This window comes from Centroberyx affinis, unplaced genomic scaffold (genome assembly GCF_046629955.1).
Source record: "Centroberyx affinis isolate AG114_WGS23_722 - 3 ecotype Tasmania unplaced genomic scaffold, CSIRO-AGI_Caff_v1 ptg000677l_1, whole genome shotgun sequence".
Classification (NCBI taxonomy): Eukaryota; Metazoa; Chordata; class Actinopteri; order Beryciformes; family Berycidae; genus Centroberyx; species Centroberyx affinis.
Genome location: NW_027279298.1, coordinates 215588 through 231995, shown reverse-complemented (window position 1 = coordinate 231995; position 16408 = coordinate 215588). Strand labels below are relative to the sequence as shown.

Genomic DNA, 16408 nt, shown 5'->3' with positions numbered 1-16408 from the left:
TTAGGCCATTTACAAGTATTTTGGAGACAGTATAGTACAAGAGGTTTAGAATTCATAAAAGATACTCCCTGCTCACCTTTTTATCAACTCCAGTGTACAGGCTGACTCCTGGTACTCCTGCTGAGGGAAAGGTGGCATCATCCAGAGGTCAGCAGACACTGGTGTTTTACCTGAAATATACAAAGTCAAGTTATAATACCCTAACCAGCCATATTTTAGCTCTGCTAAAATCTCTCTCTCTCTCTGTCCTGATGGCATAGAATACAAGTCCTGTAGCCTATTCTGTAGAGAATATTTTGACAAGGTTCTTCCCCCCACCTCAAAATCTACCAATCCTAACAAATATTTTATATAATATATGCAAACATGTCTCTTACCAACTATGATGAACCTTGGTGTGGCAGGTCAACTCTCAATGGAAATCTTGCCGTTGCCTGCAAAACACAAAAGGAACAGATCCTAAGTCATCTTGGGGCCCATGTGGGGCCACTGAGGGCTGAAAATTGGCCCACACCAGGCCCAAAGATGCATGGCTTAGTGTGGGACAGCCCACAAAGGGACAAATTTTCAGCCCACAGTGGCCACACATGGGCCCAAAAAGGTCTTCTTTGCATGTTTTCCCTGCACTTGGAAAATCCAAATAAAACACACAACCTGTTTAAATGATTAAAAATGTAATTAATATTTAAGATAAAAAAACAACAATGAAGATCATTATAGCAAAGATAGGGAAGCAAAGGTATGGCTAAGCTATATATATCGGCTGATTCAATCACAGCATGTGTGTTGACAAGAAATGTTATTCACTAAGATGCGTAGATCCCTGTGCACAGAATGAATGTTGATTTACATCATTACAATTGAATTTACACATTCTGTTAAAACAGATTTACTATAGTTTCCAGTTCAGTTTCACTGCCACAGGAGCTGCCACAGATGAGCATTTCCGATGTACATCATATGCAGGTTGACCTCCAAGACTCCCACAGACCACGACCAAACTGGATAAAGGGTTTAAACCGTACGCTTACATATGCGACTATGTGGGTATTGTCTACTAGCTAGCCGGCTAGCTAGCTAGCTCACTACCTGTTGTTAAGAGAGTTTCACCCCAGCAAATTTCTAATTAATGATTGCTACATATGTCTACATAATCATGTTGTTTTATTTTCACCAGTATCGAACAGACAGAGACAGGCTGACCAGTTGTTTGATGTCCACTTTAGTCTCCATTCTGCATGTATTCTGCACAGTGTAAAAACATGCAGATTTTATAGTTAAAAATGGCACATTTTATTTCATTATTATTATGACATCAAACATTAATATGGGTACTCACTTATTGATTTTGACGATTAAATACAAAATAATTGGTTTAAAACAGTATTTCCACCTATTTTCATATCTCGCGCTTTTATTTTGAAGGCTAAACTGCCAAACTGGAAGTCTTGTTTCTGCTAATTCTAGCTAGTCTTACCTATCGAGGCCACGGTGGCGCAAACGTGACGTATGAAATCAACAGGTAGAGTGGCAATTTCAGCTAAATAATGGTGTCAGTCTTTCCAAGTCACTTTGGGATCGATTGGCTTCAAGAGACTTGGATTATCCTGGAAGAGCTGCAGCCATTTTGTGGTTATTTTCCGTTCTATTTCGTATAGGCTTCACCCTCTAAGAGCTGTCGCTATTGGGTTTATCCCTCTCGCACATGCGCAGTCTGAAGATTTTCTTTCCTGCCACGCTACAGTGGCTACACTCAGGTCCTCAACTATAGAATATACAGCGTTGAGACCTGAGCTCTGCTCCCAAAATTTCTTCAGCGATCAAGCAGTCAAGAAGAAGAAGATGAAGAAGTCATCTCACCGCGCCGGAGGAGCTGTCCACTTGTGTACCACCTGCCGGACCGGCTACATCCTGCCGTCAGATCTCCATCCCCCGCTGCGAGGCTTGAATGGGCGCCATTCACGCCGGGTTAGCGTTGACTCCACAGGCCTCCCGCCTGTGGAGGAATTGCAGCGGTGGGCAGAGGCCTTCACGGTGCTCCAGGTGGAGGGAAGCGGCGACGGTAGCTGGGCTGACCGTGGCACGACGAGCTGGACAAGATCCTCTGCGGCAAAGACTTCCCGAATATTCCGGAGGAAATCCTCAATGGCGGGCACGATTCAGCCGGCCCGGCTCACTCCATCTCGGGCCTTCCTCCCGTTTCTTCCGTCTCCCCGTCGGGAGACCTGGAGCCTGATCTTGAGGACGGGGCCCCGCAATTGCGGCTTTCCCCTTCCCCACTGCGGCAAGGAGCTCCGCTGCTGCGGTCCTCTCCTTCTCCGCTCCAATCTGCCAGCCACATGCCGGCCGCCAAAGGACTTCTCCTGGACTTGCCGGACATCATTAAACAGCCGGCGGATTTGAGGGGTATAGCGATGCCGGCAGAGCAACCTGCACCTGCTCACGGCCTCTTAGGCGGGGATGTGTATGTCCAGGAGCCGCTGGCCAAACGCCCCCCCCTTTGGCCCAGGTTTTTGGAGCTTCAGCCCTTCAGAGAGGCAGCATTTTCCATCCCCGGAAAACTACGAGCTCTGGTGGCCAGATGGGAACCTTTCACCAGGGTCCACGGGGACACAGAAAAAGGTTTTTCCTCCGTTCTGCCGCTTGAACAGAGCTTGGCGTCGATCCTCCTCCCCAAGGCTACCTTTTCTGGTAAGCGGAAACCTTCGCCGCTGACGGTGCGAGACCAAGCCTACGCCTGCCTATCTGATTACTCGCACCAGTGTGCAGCGCAGATCACGGCAGCGCAGAACAACATCACCCTGTTGTCCTTGGCTGTCTCCGCCATGGCCAACAAGTCAGGGGCTTTTTCCCCAGAGTTGGCCACGAACAGTGGCAAAGCGATGACGTCTTCCAGGATCATGGCGTGGCAGACTATGGTGCAGTGGAACATCTGGCTGCACATGTCTCAGCTTCCCCCTCTCATCCGTTGGGAGCTGCTGGATGGTCCCATTGCCCCCGATGGGCTGTTTGGACCACTCCTCCAAAGTGCCACAGCCCACCTACAGGAAGCAGCCGAGGAAGCGGAGAGGGTGAGGAAACACCACCTCCTCCCCCATCGCGGTATCCTCCGCCGGCAACCTTGGCTCGGCAGGCTCTGCGCCGCCCAGGCAAGTTCCGGCGGCCAGCGTGCACCTGGTCCGACCCGATCGCCCAGCCACCTCACAAACAACAGTGTCAGTGGCAATGACGGGGCGTGGGGATCGTGTGTCTCAATGCAGCTGAACCAAGGAAACACAACGGCCCTTTTCAGGGCCGCCCACTGTTTCCTAAAGAGCTTTTTCCTTTCAGCCAGTCCGCCGATGCTCTCACTGAGCATTTTGCGGCTTCTTTCACACAGACACACGCTCCCCACACAAAACAGATGCTCGCCGCCACACACACAAAATGCAGTACAGCGAGCTCAACCCAAGCGAGAGCGGGCGATTTTCAAAATACTCCGCTCCCTCACTCATTGGACCGTTCTACTGACATCATCCTTGCCCCTCCTCAGGGACAAGCGGACGTGTGTGAGGACAGGTTTTCCCACACGGCGGCATAGGGCAGCTATGCAAGTGTGGGGGTGGGGCTTCAGATGCCGGCGGTGCACAGAGGCTCGCCGCCGCACACACAACACAGTGCTGCAATGCTGCCCGGTCACTTCCTCACATTTTAACAAGTAATATATCCTCTACTAAAATGTGCTTCGCTGACCGTAAAGCATTCATAGAGCTAAACCAAATACATTGTTGGAAAAGTCTCGACCTGGAGAGTAACATAAGTCAGTATGAAGATTCTACATGGCTCCTGCTTTGAAATACTGACCTTTGAACCTTGACCTCGGTGCATGTTTGAAGGCTTATAATTCAGCAACAAAAGGGGTTACAGACATGGGACAAACTGTTATAGAGAGCTCTTGACCTCAGCTATCATGTGAGTCAACAACTGGGGGCGCTGTCAAATATGGGTAAAATATGGTTAAAATGAATTTTCACCTCAGGGTTAGGGTTAGGGTTAGTGTACTCACTGTACTCTCAATTCAGTATTTACAAATTCCAATTCCAAGAAACTAATATTTTTTAAAAACTACAATTCCCTAGAGCTGCGCCATGCAGCTTGATGCAAATCAGCACCACAGTTGTAGTTCTTCCGGTTTGCAAGTAGGGTTGTAAATAGGGTCGTAAAAAGATATATCTACTGAATATATCAAATATCTAGTACAGCCGAACTAGTAATTACACTGCATCTAGGTGATATATGTTAGGTGATCTAGGTTATCTAGGTGATCTAAAAAGAAAATATGTTGGTTTATTTCAGATATTTTAGCCAAAACAGGAGTCGAACACGCCAAGTCCACCCACAACAGCCCTTCCGTGGCTCACGGTGTGTGTGTGTGTGTGTGTGTGTGTGTGTGTGTGTGTGCCAACATTTTATTCTGGTGACTGGGTTGTTTTAGTTTAAAAGGTGGGGAAGGAGTTTGCTGTTGCCTGTTGACCGTCCTTCACATGAGCCAGAGCCATAGACAAAAAAGTGCTCTGACAGGAACCAAGCTTATGGTGTTATTGGATAACATCCGATAACACAAATAACATAACAGCTCAGATAACTACACAACGCAAAGACAATGATTCAAACAACATGCAACTGCGTGGTTTCAGCAATAGCAGCGTCCATAGCACTCTTTAAGAAGTCAGATATCAGATGTCTGGCATCATGGCATTCCCCCACTTGGCCACCCATTTTGCTCCTGGCTCCACTACCTATTTCAGGAGTAGACAAACTACTCCACCGCAGCCTAGGGATAAGGAGATGGTGGAATTTTTCAATACAATTTTCCACCTGGTGGCGCAATAAGCAGCGGTGGCTAACAACCTGGGGCTATTAGGTGTGTCTTTGTCACCTCTGTAACATCCTTGTTGGCCGAGGAGTTGGACCTGTTGTCCCGCTTTGTGAGCCAGATGAACCTCACCAGGGCCGTAAGTGTGTTTTTGTAATTCCAAAAAAAGCCACTTAGGAAATAGATACAGGCACTTTTTTCAATTTGCATATAAACCCTCTATACTGCTGCGTTGGTTTGTGTGAATGCACATCTCTCTCTCCTCACTAATGTGCCACTGGACATGGCACATTATATGGTTTTGTTTGAATCTTTACATCAGTTCAATTGTGCAACTTTACCTTTATTTACAAAGACACTGCACATTTACACTAGCAATTATGTGGCCATTTTGCTTTTGTCTCGTAAACTGACTACAGTATGCGTAAAACTGTTTTTCCCATAATAAAGTCAAATAAGAATCCATTAGATTTATTATAATCTGTAAATCTTATTTACAAGCATATAAAACATCAGCAACAAATGTATGTACAATCAGACATTATCAGCCACCCTGGTATATGCAGCAAAGAAATGTTATTCATGTACAACAATTTAACAATACAGTTAAGTGAAACAAAATGTAAATCACCATGACTTTGAAAATGAGGAAATAATGATGGTTCTTTGCCTGAGTGCACCCTTATTACAAATAAACATATAATTCCTGTTGTTCACATTAACATTTCAAGAAATTACAGTTATATCCTCTGCAGCTGACGAGACAAAAACTCAGCCAGTGACCACTGCTATTAATAGCCTGGTCTTGGTATTCTGAAGGCACACTGGACATCTTTGCACTTTGAAACTTTCGATGTAGAGCCAGTGAACACTTACAGTGTGACTCGAGGTTTAGTCTACCTTTATTCAGCACATTGTTCAGCACTTAAAGCATCTGCACATAATGTCAAGTAATGCTGACTCCCCGCTTAAAGTGCTCATGCAAATCAATCTGTGGTAAGAAGCATGCCATCTGTGCTGTAAAAAGGTGCAGTCAAGTATCAGATCAACTGAATCAGAGCAACATTAACATTTTAAGCCCTGGACTTTGCCTCGGTTTAAAAATTGTTGATTTTAAGTTGAATCCTATTGGCATTAGTATGGCACAGGTTTACCCCGTCTTTCACCTTTTCAAACAGGGTCCAGGGACCACTGTTGACCTACCATAACATAACAAGAACACAGTCCATCTTACAGATTACATAAATTACAGTTTACAATATGATTTTGAAACCTCACCATCAGACATTGCACACCTGATAGTCAAGTAGCTCAGATCTGCCGACCCTGCAAGTTCCAATGTCTTAACAGTGTTAAGAATAGGTTAATACAATTAGAACAGCTGTGTCTTAATTGCAGTGCCAGTGAACTAATATACTGTTTTTATTTGACAAGGTAGAGGCACATATAACATAAATCAATCAATCAATAAATAAATACATAAATAAATAAATTATATTCAAAATATTATAATAAAAAATTGAGTAAAACAGTGAATTGGGTCTGGTGTTTGTTGATTAGGGCACTTAATTATAGCCAAAAACACCATAAGCATTTGTTTGGAGCTCAGATGGCCCAGAACATTCTGCCATGAAGAACCTAGACTGTCCAGTGACAGACAGCTACATTATTGTTCCCTGAGATACTGCATACATAGGAATCTGAAATGACACAAGCAGCACCTGAAACAAGCTCTAATGAAATTGTGTGTGTGTGTGTGTGTGTGTGTGTGTGTGTGTGTGTGTGTGTGTGTGTGTGTGTGTGTGTGTGTGTGTGTGTGTGTGTGTGTGTGAATATATGCATGCATACATGCAGAGTTCATGCATATGATTGTGTTTGAGAGTTAGCCTGTGTTGCTGCGGAGAAGCATCTTCAACTTCACTTGGAGGTCCCTTTTCTGTTCTGCTGACAGCCTTCCATGTTGAAGCAAACGCCTTTCAGTTTCACAGTCGGTCCATGATGTCCAGACTGCAGTTTTCTAGTGGCTGCTTGTCAGGAGGAAAGGCCTCAGGAGTTTTTCTGGGGGGATGAAATAAAAATAATCAGGGCTGGCTTCATATAGTTTATGTTTTGTCTGTCTTTTCTCAAATCAACAAAATGTCTCATTTACCAAATTGTATTTCACCAAATACAGTTGACTCAAATGGTTACAACATCTGTCTTGTGGTTGCAGGAGAGTTAAACTTAGAACATCTTCAGATACTATGAGTACAAATGCTTTCAGTTTGGTTAATGTTTTCCTTTTCTAGGTTAATTTTGTTGTGATGTGAAATCCTCCTAGACTTCATTCAAAAATCCTATTTGTCACTAATTCTACCTTAAAAATGTTTTAACTTTGGTGGGCAGACTAACTCCTACATGTTTGGTTGGAGCCAGCCAGCCTACCTCGGTGACATACACACACACACACACACACACACACACACACATCATATCTATACCTCAATGACTGTATGTATCCAGTTTAGCAGCTCCTCCACATTGGAGTAGACGCCTGGCTTTCTCTCCCTGGCACAGTGAAAGCTAGAGCTCACCACTCCTACCAGAAGCCAGCGAGAGGAGGACAGGTACACCAAAGGACCCCCACTGTCTCCCTGGGATGGACAATAACATTTAGTGTCTTAAAATAGCAGGCCTACATGATACATAGCCTATTTATAAACAGTGTTTGGTTTTGTGTTAACAGTATCAAATAAAATGGGTCCCAATCAAAAGGTGCCCTATAACACGGAAATACATAAATTATTTGAATGTCATGCATATTATATACTCTCATGTTGATTTTTCTTGTCCGTTACCTTGCAGGCATTCACTTTGCCCTCCTGGAAACCAGCACAGATCATCCTGCGGGTTATGCTATCACCATACATTCTGGGGCTGGAACACTTAGCAGAGTCTATCAGAGGGATGGAGGCCTTCTGAAGGGAAGGAGATATCCTACCTAAAGGGAGAACAGAGGTACTAGTCTGTCACATTTGAGTGATAGGGTCAGCCTCAAAGACATGAGGTTTAGATGGTGAGTTAGTCTGTGTGTGTGTGTGTGTGTGTTTGTGTGTGTGTGTGTGTGTGTGTGTGTGCGGTTGTGGTTATGGTTGTGGTTGTGGTCTCACCGTTTTCCTCCAGGTGTCCCCAGCCAGTGACCACCATAGAGGCTCCAGCGCTGAGCCCCAAGGCTTTAGGAGGCAGACAAACTGGCCTGCGACTGTCTGTAAGGATAAACAAAAAATACATGAGGTCTCATGTATTTTCTTTCCTCTTTTTTGCCACAATTATTGACTCTTTCAAAGCCATGAGAATAATACCAAAAAAACATTTTCTGACAGAAGTAGATCAATGTAAACTGTGCTCTTGCTGTTTGATATAATGGCTGTTAGAGGGCAGCAGACTGTACAGAGTATCCTATATTTAATATCCCTGCTTGTCCTTGATGTATGGTACAAGTTAACTGACTGGATTCTGCTTCTACCAATTGTATTAAGCAGTCAGGTGCTATCATGACACATAGGTTCAGTGTTTTCTATCAACGTATTATGGTTAATGAATTTATTAAACTTTAATTTCCTCACCTCCCACAGCGATAGGGCTGCTAAGTCTCATCATTGCTATGTCGTAGTCGTACTGTGCTGCATTGTAGTCCCCATTCAGTATGATCCTGTCCACATAGGAGCCTCCCAGTGTGCCCATGTAGGTCCTGCCTGACACCACTCTCCAGCGATTCAGCTCCTTTTTACTGCTGCAGAGCCCCGGGGGGGGGGGGGGGGGGGGGGAGAGACAAGGAGGAGGTGTGAACATGTTTCTGTGTCAGAAGTTCAATTTCAAGTGAAATGGTACAGATGGAAACCTATACTGACCCAGAAAAGCAGTGGGCAGCAGTGACCACCCAGCGCGTTGACACCAGAGACCCTCCACAAGTGTGTTGGCCATTGTGCTGCAGGCTGACCTGCCACGGCCACTCCTCGATGACGGCATCCGTACCCCCCACAATACGGTCCTGAGAGCCCACCTGCCCACAGTCTACAAATGGGATCACAAAATTATCCAGCATCCATTGCATTATTTACAGATATATCTCTTATTTCCTCTCCACAAACAATAAACATGGATTTATCTATTGTTGAACTAATAGAGATCCTTATATTTAATCAGTGGAAGTCAGTTTAAGCCAATTGTTTTGTGCGCCATATATTTTTTCCTTGCTGTAAAGGAACTAAATGAAGGAACTAACATGACAATCTGTTTTGTCCCCTACCCCCCGTCCTGCCCTCACCCCCCTCAACCTTGTTTGTTATTTATACAACAGATGGTTAAATATAGAGTAAATATATAATTCAGACATGGTTTCTTCCCTAAAAGCAGGACTCACCTGAACAGGCCAAGGATATCACAGATCCTGATTTGCATATCTTGCTGTAGGAAAAAAACAAAATGACATTCATCAAACATTTAGAATTGCATGCAAATACACACTACCACATACAGCCACACAATTAGCCAAACGTTGACAGTTAAAATACACATCCAAATATTGACCTAATTTTACTGAGGTAATCCCCATTGTGAGTTTAGTCTCTTTTTTTGTTTGAACAAACAAAAACCAAAAAGAAAAACAAAATCTGTGGAATTGTCTGTCTCCTGAGAAACTGAAACCACAATATTTATATCTCATATGTATATGAGACTTCATCTATCCGTGTAAACTAATGACTAATGACAAACAAATGACGCAATCATGAATGGTGGAGGAAAAAGTATTTGTTTCCCCTTTTGATAACATAAGTCTTGCCTCTCTTACCGGTCAATGGTAGCTTGATGTATGGGTATGGTCTTAGTCCCAGACCTGATGGCTGTGAACGGTCCCGTTTTCAGGGAAGATATTAGGGTCTTCACTGGCACAGTGGTGCTACGAGGTTTACTGTGGGACAGAGGAGGGGAAGATGTTAGACTTGATTTCAGGTTATTTGTCTTAGACTGAATGGAACACATTTACAGCTCAATCTGCTTGAGGCACTTAAATTAAAAATTGGAATGCTTAATATCAGCTCAGTAGTGCAATGGCATTAGTTATAATTAGTATTATGATGTTGTGATGGATGTAATCTCACATACTCAGTCACTTCAAAGCTACATCCCTGGTGGGTGTGAACTCACTATGTGTATCCCAGTTGTTGGCATGCTGTCTGTGTATGCTGCTCGGTCCAGTCCTCACTACACACACTCCTCCATCCTGAGCCTGTACTGTACACCTGCAGGACACTCCGGTCTGATAGTAGACGCACTGGAAGAGGAAATGGAGGGAGAGAAAGAAAAGAGGGGTCAGTTTCCAAGTGTTTGTGAGAGACAGAGAGAGAGAGAGAGAGAGAGAGAGAGAGAGAGAGAGAGAGAGAGAGAGAGAGAGAGAAATCGTCTTTTGCTTTACCTGGGAAGGTAGTGTTGACCTTGAAGTTGGACACACAAGTGATTTCATCCTCTCCTCCAGCACAGTCATCTTTGCCATCACAGGCTTTATCTAGCGGGATGAACTTCACTGATCCCTTGCAGAAGAAGTACTCTCCGTCAATCAGCTGCTTGACTGGAGAGCAAAGGAATGTCACAGTAAAAGGGAAGGGCATGTAAGTCAAGTTAGAATGGCAGACATTTTGCTTGACACTGAACAATTGGATGATTTGTTACACAGTGAATGAGACTGAATCCAAACACTTATAATTTCTATACTTCTGCAAAACACGTGTTTCTCTAAAAGCTTAGCAGTAAGGGTTCGACTTGGCATGATCAAAGAGTGGCATGTTTGGCACGGCACACTGTGGTTTATGTGTATATACTGTATACAGACAGTCAAGATGGTGACTCACTAAAATATGCAGCGGTAGCCAGTAAGCCCAGCAACACTATAACTGTTAGGACAGTCAGCAGTACTCTCTTCCTCTTAGACGCCTTGTCCTTCTGCGGAATCTGCGGTGACTCCATGGGTCTTCTGTGGTGCCCTGGCCGTGGAACCACTGGGAGAAAGAGGGAGGAAAGAAGAGGGAGGGAGGTCAATTTACCCTTGACCCTTGCAGAGACTGTTCTGCAGAAAAACTGCCTGAGACACTGCTCTTTATGTTGAACCAAGGAATGTTTCATTTGTTTGCATTAAGCCTCGTAGAACCTGCTGGGGAACATACATGTTCTCATCGGTTCCATGACTAACATGAGTAATTTAATAGATGAGCCAAAGCAGTGTTTCATTGGTACCATTGGCCATGTGTGACCATATGTCACGTTATATTTATATTAGGAGTAAAACTCCCTGAATTGTTTTTGTTTGTTTGTGAGTTAGATTGGCCCATATGGTCCGTTCCAGTCAACTGACCCAGCCTCAGTGGGAATTGATGGACCTAAAGACAAAATAAACTCCACAGACAACTGGAACTGTCATTCCCACACAAATCAATCGAAACCAATGAGTATCAGCAGGATCAACATCAACCCAAAGGCTGGTTCTCCTACATGGACCAGGAACTGCAATTAACCACATACTGTTGATAAAATACTATACAGCTACATAATGTACAGGGCACATATGCAATATACGCTGAAAAATGTAAACTATGGCATGTGCATTTATGTGTGTACGTCCATATGCCCATGCAGAGAAGCAGAACAACATATTACAAACAAGCAAACTGTGTATAATGTGTAATATGCATGACTTTACTTTAAAACTAAACAGACAACCTCACGCTACTGCTACTACATGAACCAGTATATAGACAAAACTAGTAGAGTGCAGGTGAGCAAGCAGAGAGCATACAGTACATTTAGCATGACTCCTTGTCTTTGTGCTCCAGTATGATAAGATATTTTTGCCCAGGATGAATAATAATGAGGTTATTCAAATGTTCTCTCAAATGCAAACTAATGATCTGGCTGTCATCTATTTGGAGTAGTTCCCTGTACAATGATCTCCTTCTCCGTCCCTCCTTCTTTGTACAGGAATGTAACTGAATCTGGCCTGAAGGGTGCCTGACTTGCCCTACTATGAAATCCTGAGGCTGTAATAAGGGCTGCCAGTGTGTAGCATTGTGTTTCGATGCTCTGCAGATCTTTAGGGAATTGTTTTGAAAGACCTATCCCTGCTGCTGTCAAAACAATGCTAAACCTCTCTCTCTCTCTCTCTCTCTCTCTCTCTCTCTCTCTCTCTCTCTCTCTCTCTCAATGCCGTCACTAGGTCAGTGCTTCTCAGTGTTCGGTGGCTGTGAATGTTATGGGAGACTGAGCATAGGAAAAAGAGAAAGTGTGGGTGTAGCGACTACTATCAATCTGTTTATTAAACAGAAATCAAAGCATGACGTGACGGTCAACAGAAAATATGTGTGAGCCCTACTCACACTCTTTGTCAGACTCCCGCCATACAAGTGAACAGGTAAATAATGTGAAACCACACCCATGTGTCAATTACCGGAAGTGATAGTAACCAAAAAAAGCATGCACAGCCTTGACAAATAATAAACAACACATAAATACACATTTTGGCTCCTACAGTGGGAGTGTGATAAAAAGACTGACATGGTTGGCTAAAGAGAAAGAGCCATTGTTTTAAACAGGAGCTGATTGTATTGCTTGACCTGGACTATTAAAAGCCATGAACCATAACCTCACTCCCAACCTTTCTTCACTTGGAGAACAAGGTCAGTGGACTCATCAATTGTCCCAGAATATAGGTGCCACTCTACATTCAGTTCTGTCTGCTCTTTTTGACTGAGGTGGTCAAAGGAATGAGGACCTGGATAGATAGACAGATAGATAGATCAACAGATAGATAGATTTTCCTTCACTGAGAGGATCAATATGAGGCTGATGATCTCTGAACATTCTCCATGGTCTCTTTCAGCCAATAACCTGTTTTAACCCATTTGAATTTCAGATCGGCGTAAGGATCCTGTTGCAGTTCTGGGATCCACCCTGGTATGAAGTCTACTATGAAACCTCCTTCTGTGTGTCTGCCTCACTGATCTTAAGTCAATATTGCTTCATTAAGAAGTCAGTAATTCTTAGTGACAGAGAAGAAATGGGGTGTAAACTATATTCTGTATCATATCATGTCACCAACTGTATCTATTCCTTACTTTCCTTGCAACACATTTCCTACAGAGTTTACCCTGTAGAGCACATGAATATCACGCAATCACAATGTTGATCCTAACAACAATCTGCCAGACAGTATCGTACCTACCATAAAAGAGAGGATGAGAGGAATTCTGAGATTTAATAGATCTAGTGTATGCCCTGCTGTGTCTTTGTTGTTCAGCTGAATCAAACTGCTTTATTTTTGCATATCCCCATCAAGGGCCACAGTGTCTCACAAGCAGCCTGACTAACACACACATTCCATATCGGAGCGATGAAATTCATTCATTCAATGCTCTCCATTATTTTCTTAATGAAACTACCTGTTACTGTTCCTGATATCAATTAATCAGCATTAAAATACTGTATTTATCCTTCAAAGTGAGTGTATGTGAGACTAGAGAATACTCTGTAATGAGGAGCCACAGTCCAGAGGTACGGAAGAGGATTAGGGCCACATGTGAAAAACGTATTTGAGTTCTGAGTTTAAAGTGAGAATTCTGAGATTAAAGTGAGAATTCTGAGATTAAAGTGAGAATTCTGAGAAAAAAGTAATTGTGGTCACCATGACGTCTTGGTGGCTCAGTGGTCTAAGGTGCGTACCATGGAACCGTGATGTCCTTGGTTTGAATCTGGCCCAAGACCTTTGTCACATGTCGTAACTTCTCTCCCAGTCTTTCCTGTCTCTCTCTACTTTGAACTGTCAAATAAAAGTGAAAAGGCTATATTCTTAAGAAAAAGTTATTTTCTGATTTGGCGTACTTTGTAAAACACCCCTCATCTACCATCATCTACTACTTATATGACATTCATTCTCTCTTTCTCACACATACACACACATTTTATTGCTGGATGACAGTAATACAAACATTAATTATCAAACTTCCATGTTTGAATGGTTTAAATAAAAACAAAAGTGATCAGAATCACATTTCCACATACATCCGTCTTCACACCACTCTCTACTCTTCCTCACCTGTAAAGTGCTTAGCTGTCACTCCTTGTCAGATGTCGACTGGTATGTAAACTGGTAGAGAAAAGTGTCCCTTCCTGGTGTCCAGATGACTTTTTGAGATGTTTTCAGTCCTTGTGTAGCTGCTGGTCAAGAGCTGGCAACACCCGTAAATTACACTGTATGTCCTGGGAGTGTGTGTCTGTGAATAAAGACTTGAGAGATCTGACTGTCTGACTCATCCGTATCTCATTTTTTTTGCAGTGCGATGACAATGCAGACAGGGTAACGATCTTGACTGCAGCAAACATTCCTCTTCCCAATTAATCTGCCTCTCTCTCCCTCTTTTCCTCTGACGAGTTTCTTCCTTTTCCTTATTTAAACCAGGAACACCCTTCATAGTTCATACATCCCACCTCTCGGCCCTCCACTTCCACAGCCACTCACATCTCTCTATGTCTGCCCCCCCTTCCCGCCACTCTCTCTCTCTCTCTCTCTCTCTCTCTCTCTCTCTCTCACACACACACACACTTCCTCAATCTACCATCAAAGCCACTGCACTATTCGCCACCACTACTGTCACAACCATCCACACACCCAGTCGACCTCAACAACAAAGCTTTGCCAAGCTCTCTTTTGTCCAGACAGGTGTGCATTTTGTAAAACTGGGACAATGTGATGAGAAAAGGAGGGAAATGTAGAGTGCTTCTCAAAAATGTCATGTTGCCTGCACTAAAGAAAGTGGTTTAGTCAAACGTGTGTTGTCATTTGTTGTCGAATGTTGTCGACATTTGTCAACATATGTTAATAACAACATATGTTTTTGTGACAACATTTTTATTACGTTCATATTCATCAGACTAGTGTGAACAAAAATAACTTTTGTTTGCAAGCTGATATGATTCTACCGAGGCACGAATACACTTCCATGGAAAAAAATGATCAAAGAGTAATCTGTAGCAAAAAGAAATGCACAATACACAACACAATATGCCTCTTAGAGTGTGTGTGTCACCACCCTGGGGAACACACAACACTTTATTGTGTTAGCCACCGCCCACTGCTCCTGATTAAGGGTATCACACAGAAGGAAGTATAAGGAAGAATTTCTGCTGTCTGCTGAGAAATGCAAACGCAATTACGTTATACAACTAAACTAGGTCACATGATGTAACCTATGAAATTCATTCATTCAACACTCCTCAGTACTTTCTCAATAACTGATAGTGTGACATTAATTAGTCTGCTGAACTACACTGTCATTTCTGCTATGGCTGTGGAAATGTGATATAATGGTGTACTCATCTTTGTCATTTTTAAAGTATTCAAATGGTAAGAAATGTCTTAAATGTGTAGATGGGTTTTTAACTAACATAGTGATATATGAAGCAAGAGGATACTGTATAGAAGGCTATGCAGGTCAATACTTGTTATCCGCATCATCATTGTAAAGAGGTTATCAGTGACACTCCCCTCTGTTACATAATGGTACTATGAAATTAATATGAAACTCCTTCCTGGCAGCTACTGCCATATTACCAAGAAATCGTGAAAGATTTCCTGAGAAAAAAATCTGTCCTGTTCACCGTTATCACAAGGTGCATCTCTCATGCAGACATGCCCCAGACATGTGTCTCTGTTGTTCAGCTGAGAGAGGCGGGAAAGGGGGGGGCCTTTCCCGCCTCTCTCTCTCTCTCTCTCTCTCTCTCTCTCTCTCTCTCTCTCTCTCTCTCTCTCTCTCTCTCTCACACACACACACACACACACACACACACACACACACACACATACATTGCAAAAACCCAACTGCTAAATCCCTTTATCAGCCAAGTTTTTATTTAATATTTGCTTAATGGTTTAATTAACAACACCTATATTTGCTGTTAGTTGCAAGGACATGAGCAGCCAAAGATCTAACATTGGTGAGTCCAGTTGTCTCCTGACTGAGCACTCACTTGGATTTGTCACTTCCTGTGGGAACATATCCTCTCAGTCCTGATGCCAAAATTTCATTTGGGCGATACAGGGTCTCAATTTGGGTGGGATGGGAAACTCTTCTCTATTGCTGCCCCATTTTATGATTTAGGCTCATAAGACAGATGTAGTTTTACATACAATTCCTCCAATATACTACAAATAGAAAAAGACATGGATCATGCGTTATGATTGTGTGGAAACTGACTGAAATTCATCAAATTTCCTTATCATTTAATTCAATTGATTAGTAACGTTCTAACTGTATGTTAAATGCAAAGGTGGAAATAACAGATTACATTTACTCTCATTACTGTTATTGAGTAGCTTCTCAGTCGATAATTTTGTTTTTACTAAGAGAGGAATAGAATCCCACACACTATCTGTACTTGCAAGATAATTTAATATGACGTTTCGGTCATCAGACCTTCATCAGGCAAACATGACCAAAACGTCATATTCAATTATATTGCAAGTACAGA

At 43.1% G+C, this 16408-nt stretch overlaps 1 protein-coding gene across 1 annotated transcript; it reads right to left on the bottom strand.

Moving 5' to 3' along the window:
• Positions 1 to 6662: 6662 nt before the first annotated feature.
• On the bottom strand, positions 6663 to 14285 carry LOC139643934 (transmembrane protease serine 4-like). Its single transcript, XM_071519249.1, has 12 exons — positions 13977 to 14285; positions 10744 to 10890; positions 10311 to 10463; positions 10043 to 10169; positions 9687 to 9806; positions 9258 to 9301; positions 8746 to 8908; positions 8461 to 8627; positions 8005 to 8100; positions 7693 to 7835; positions 7336 to 7488; positions 6663 to 6913 (listed from the first exon to the last, which is right to left on the bottom strand). The coding sequence occupies exons 2-12, from the start codon at positions 10856 to 10858 to the stop codon at positions 6902 to 6904; spliced, it is 1293 nt and encodes a 430-aa protein (XP_071375350.1). The 5' UTR covers positions 10859 to 10890; positions 13977 to 14285; the 3' UTR covers positions 6663 to 6901.
• Positions 14286 to 16408: the final 2123 nt, after the last annotated feature.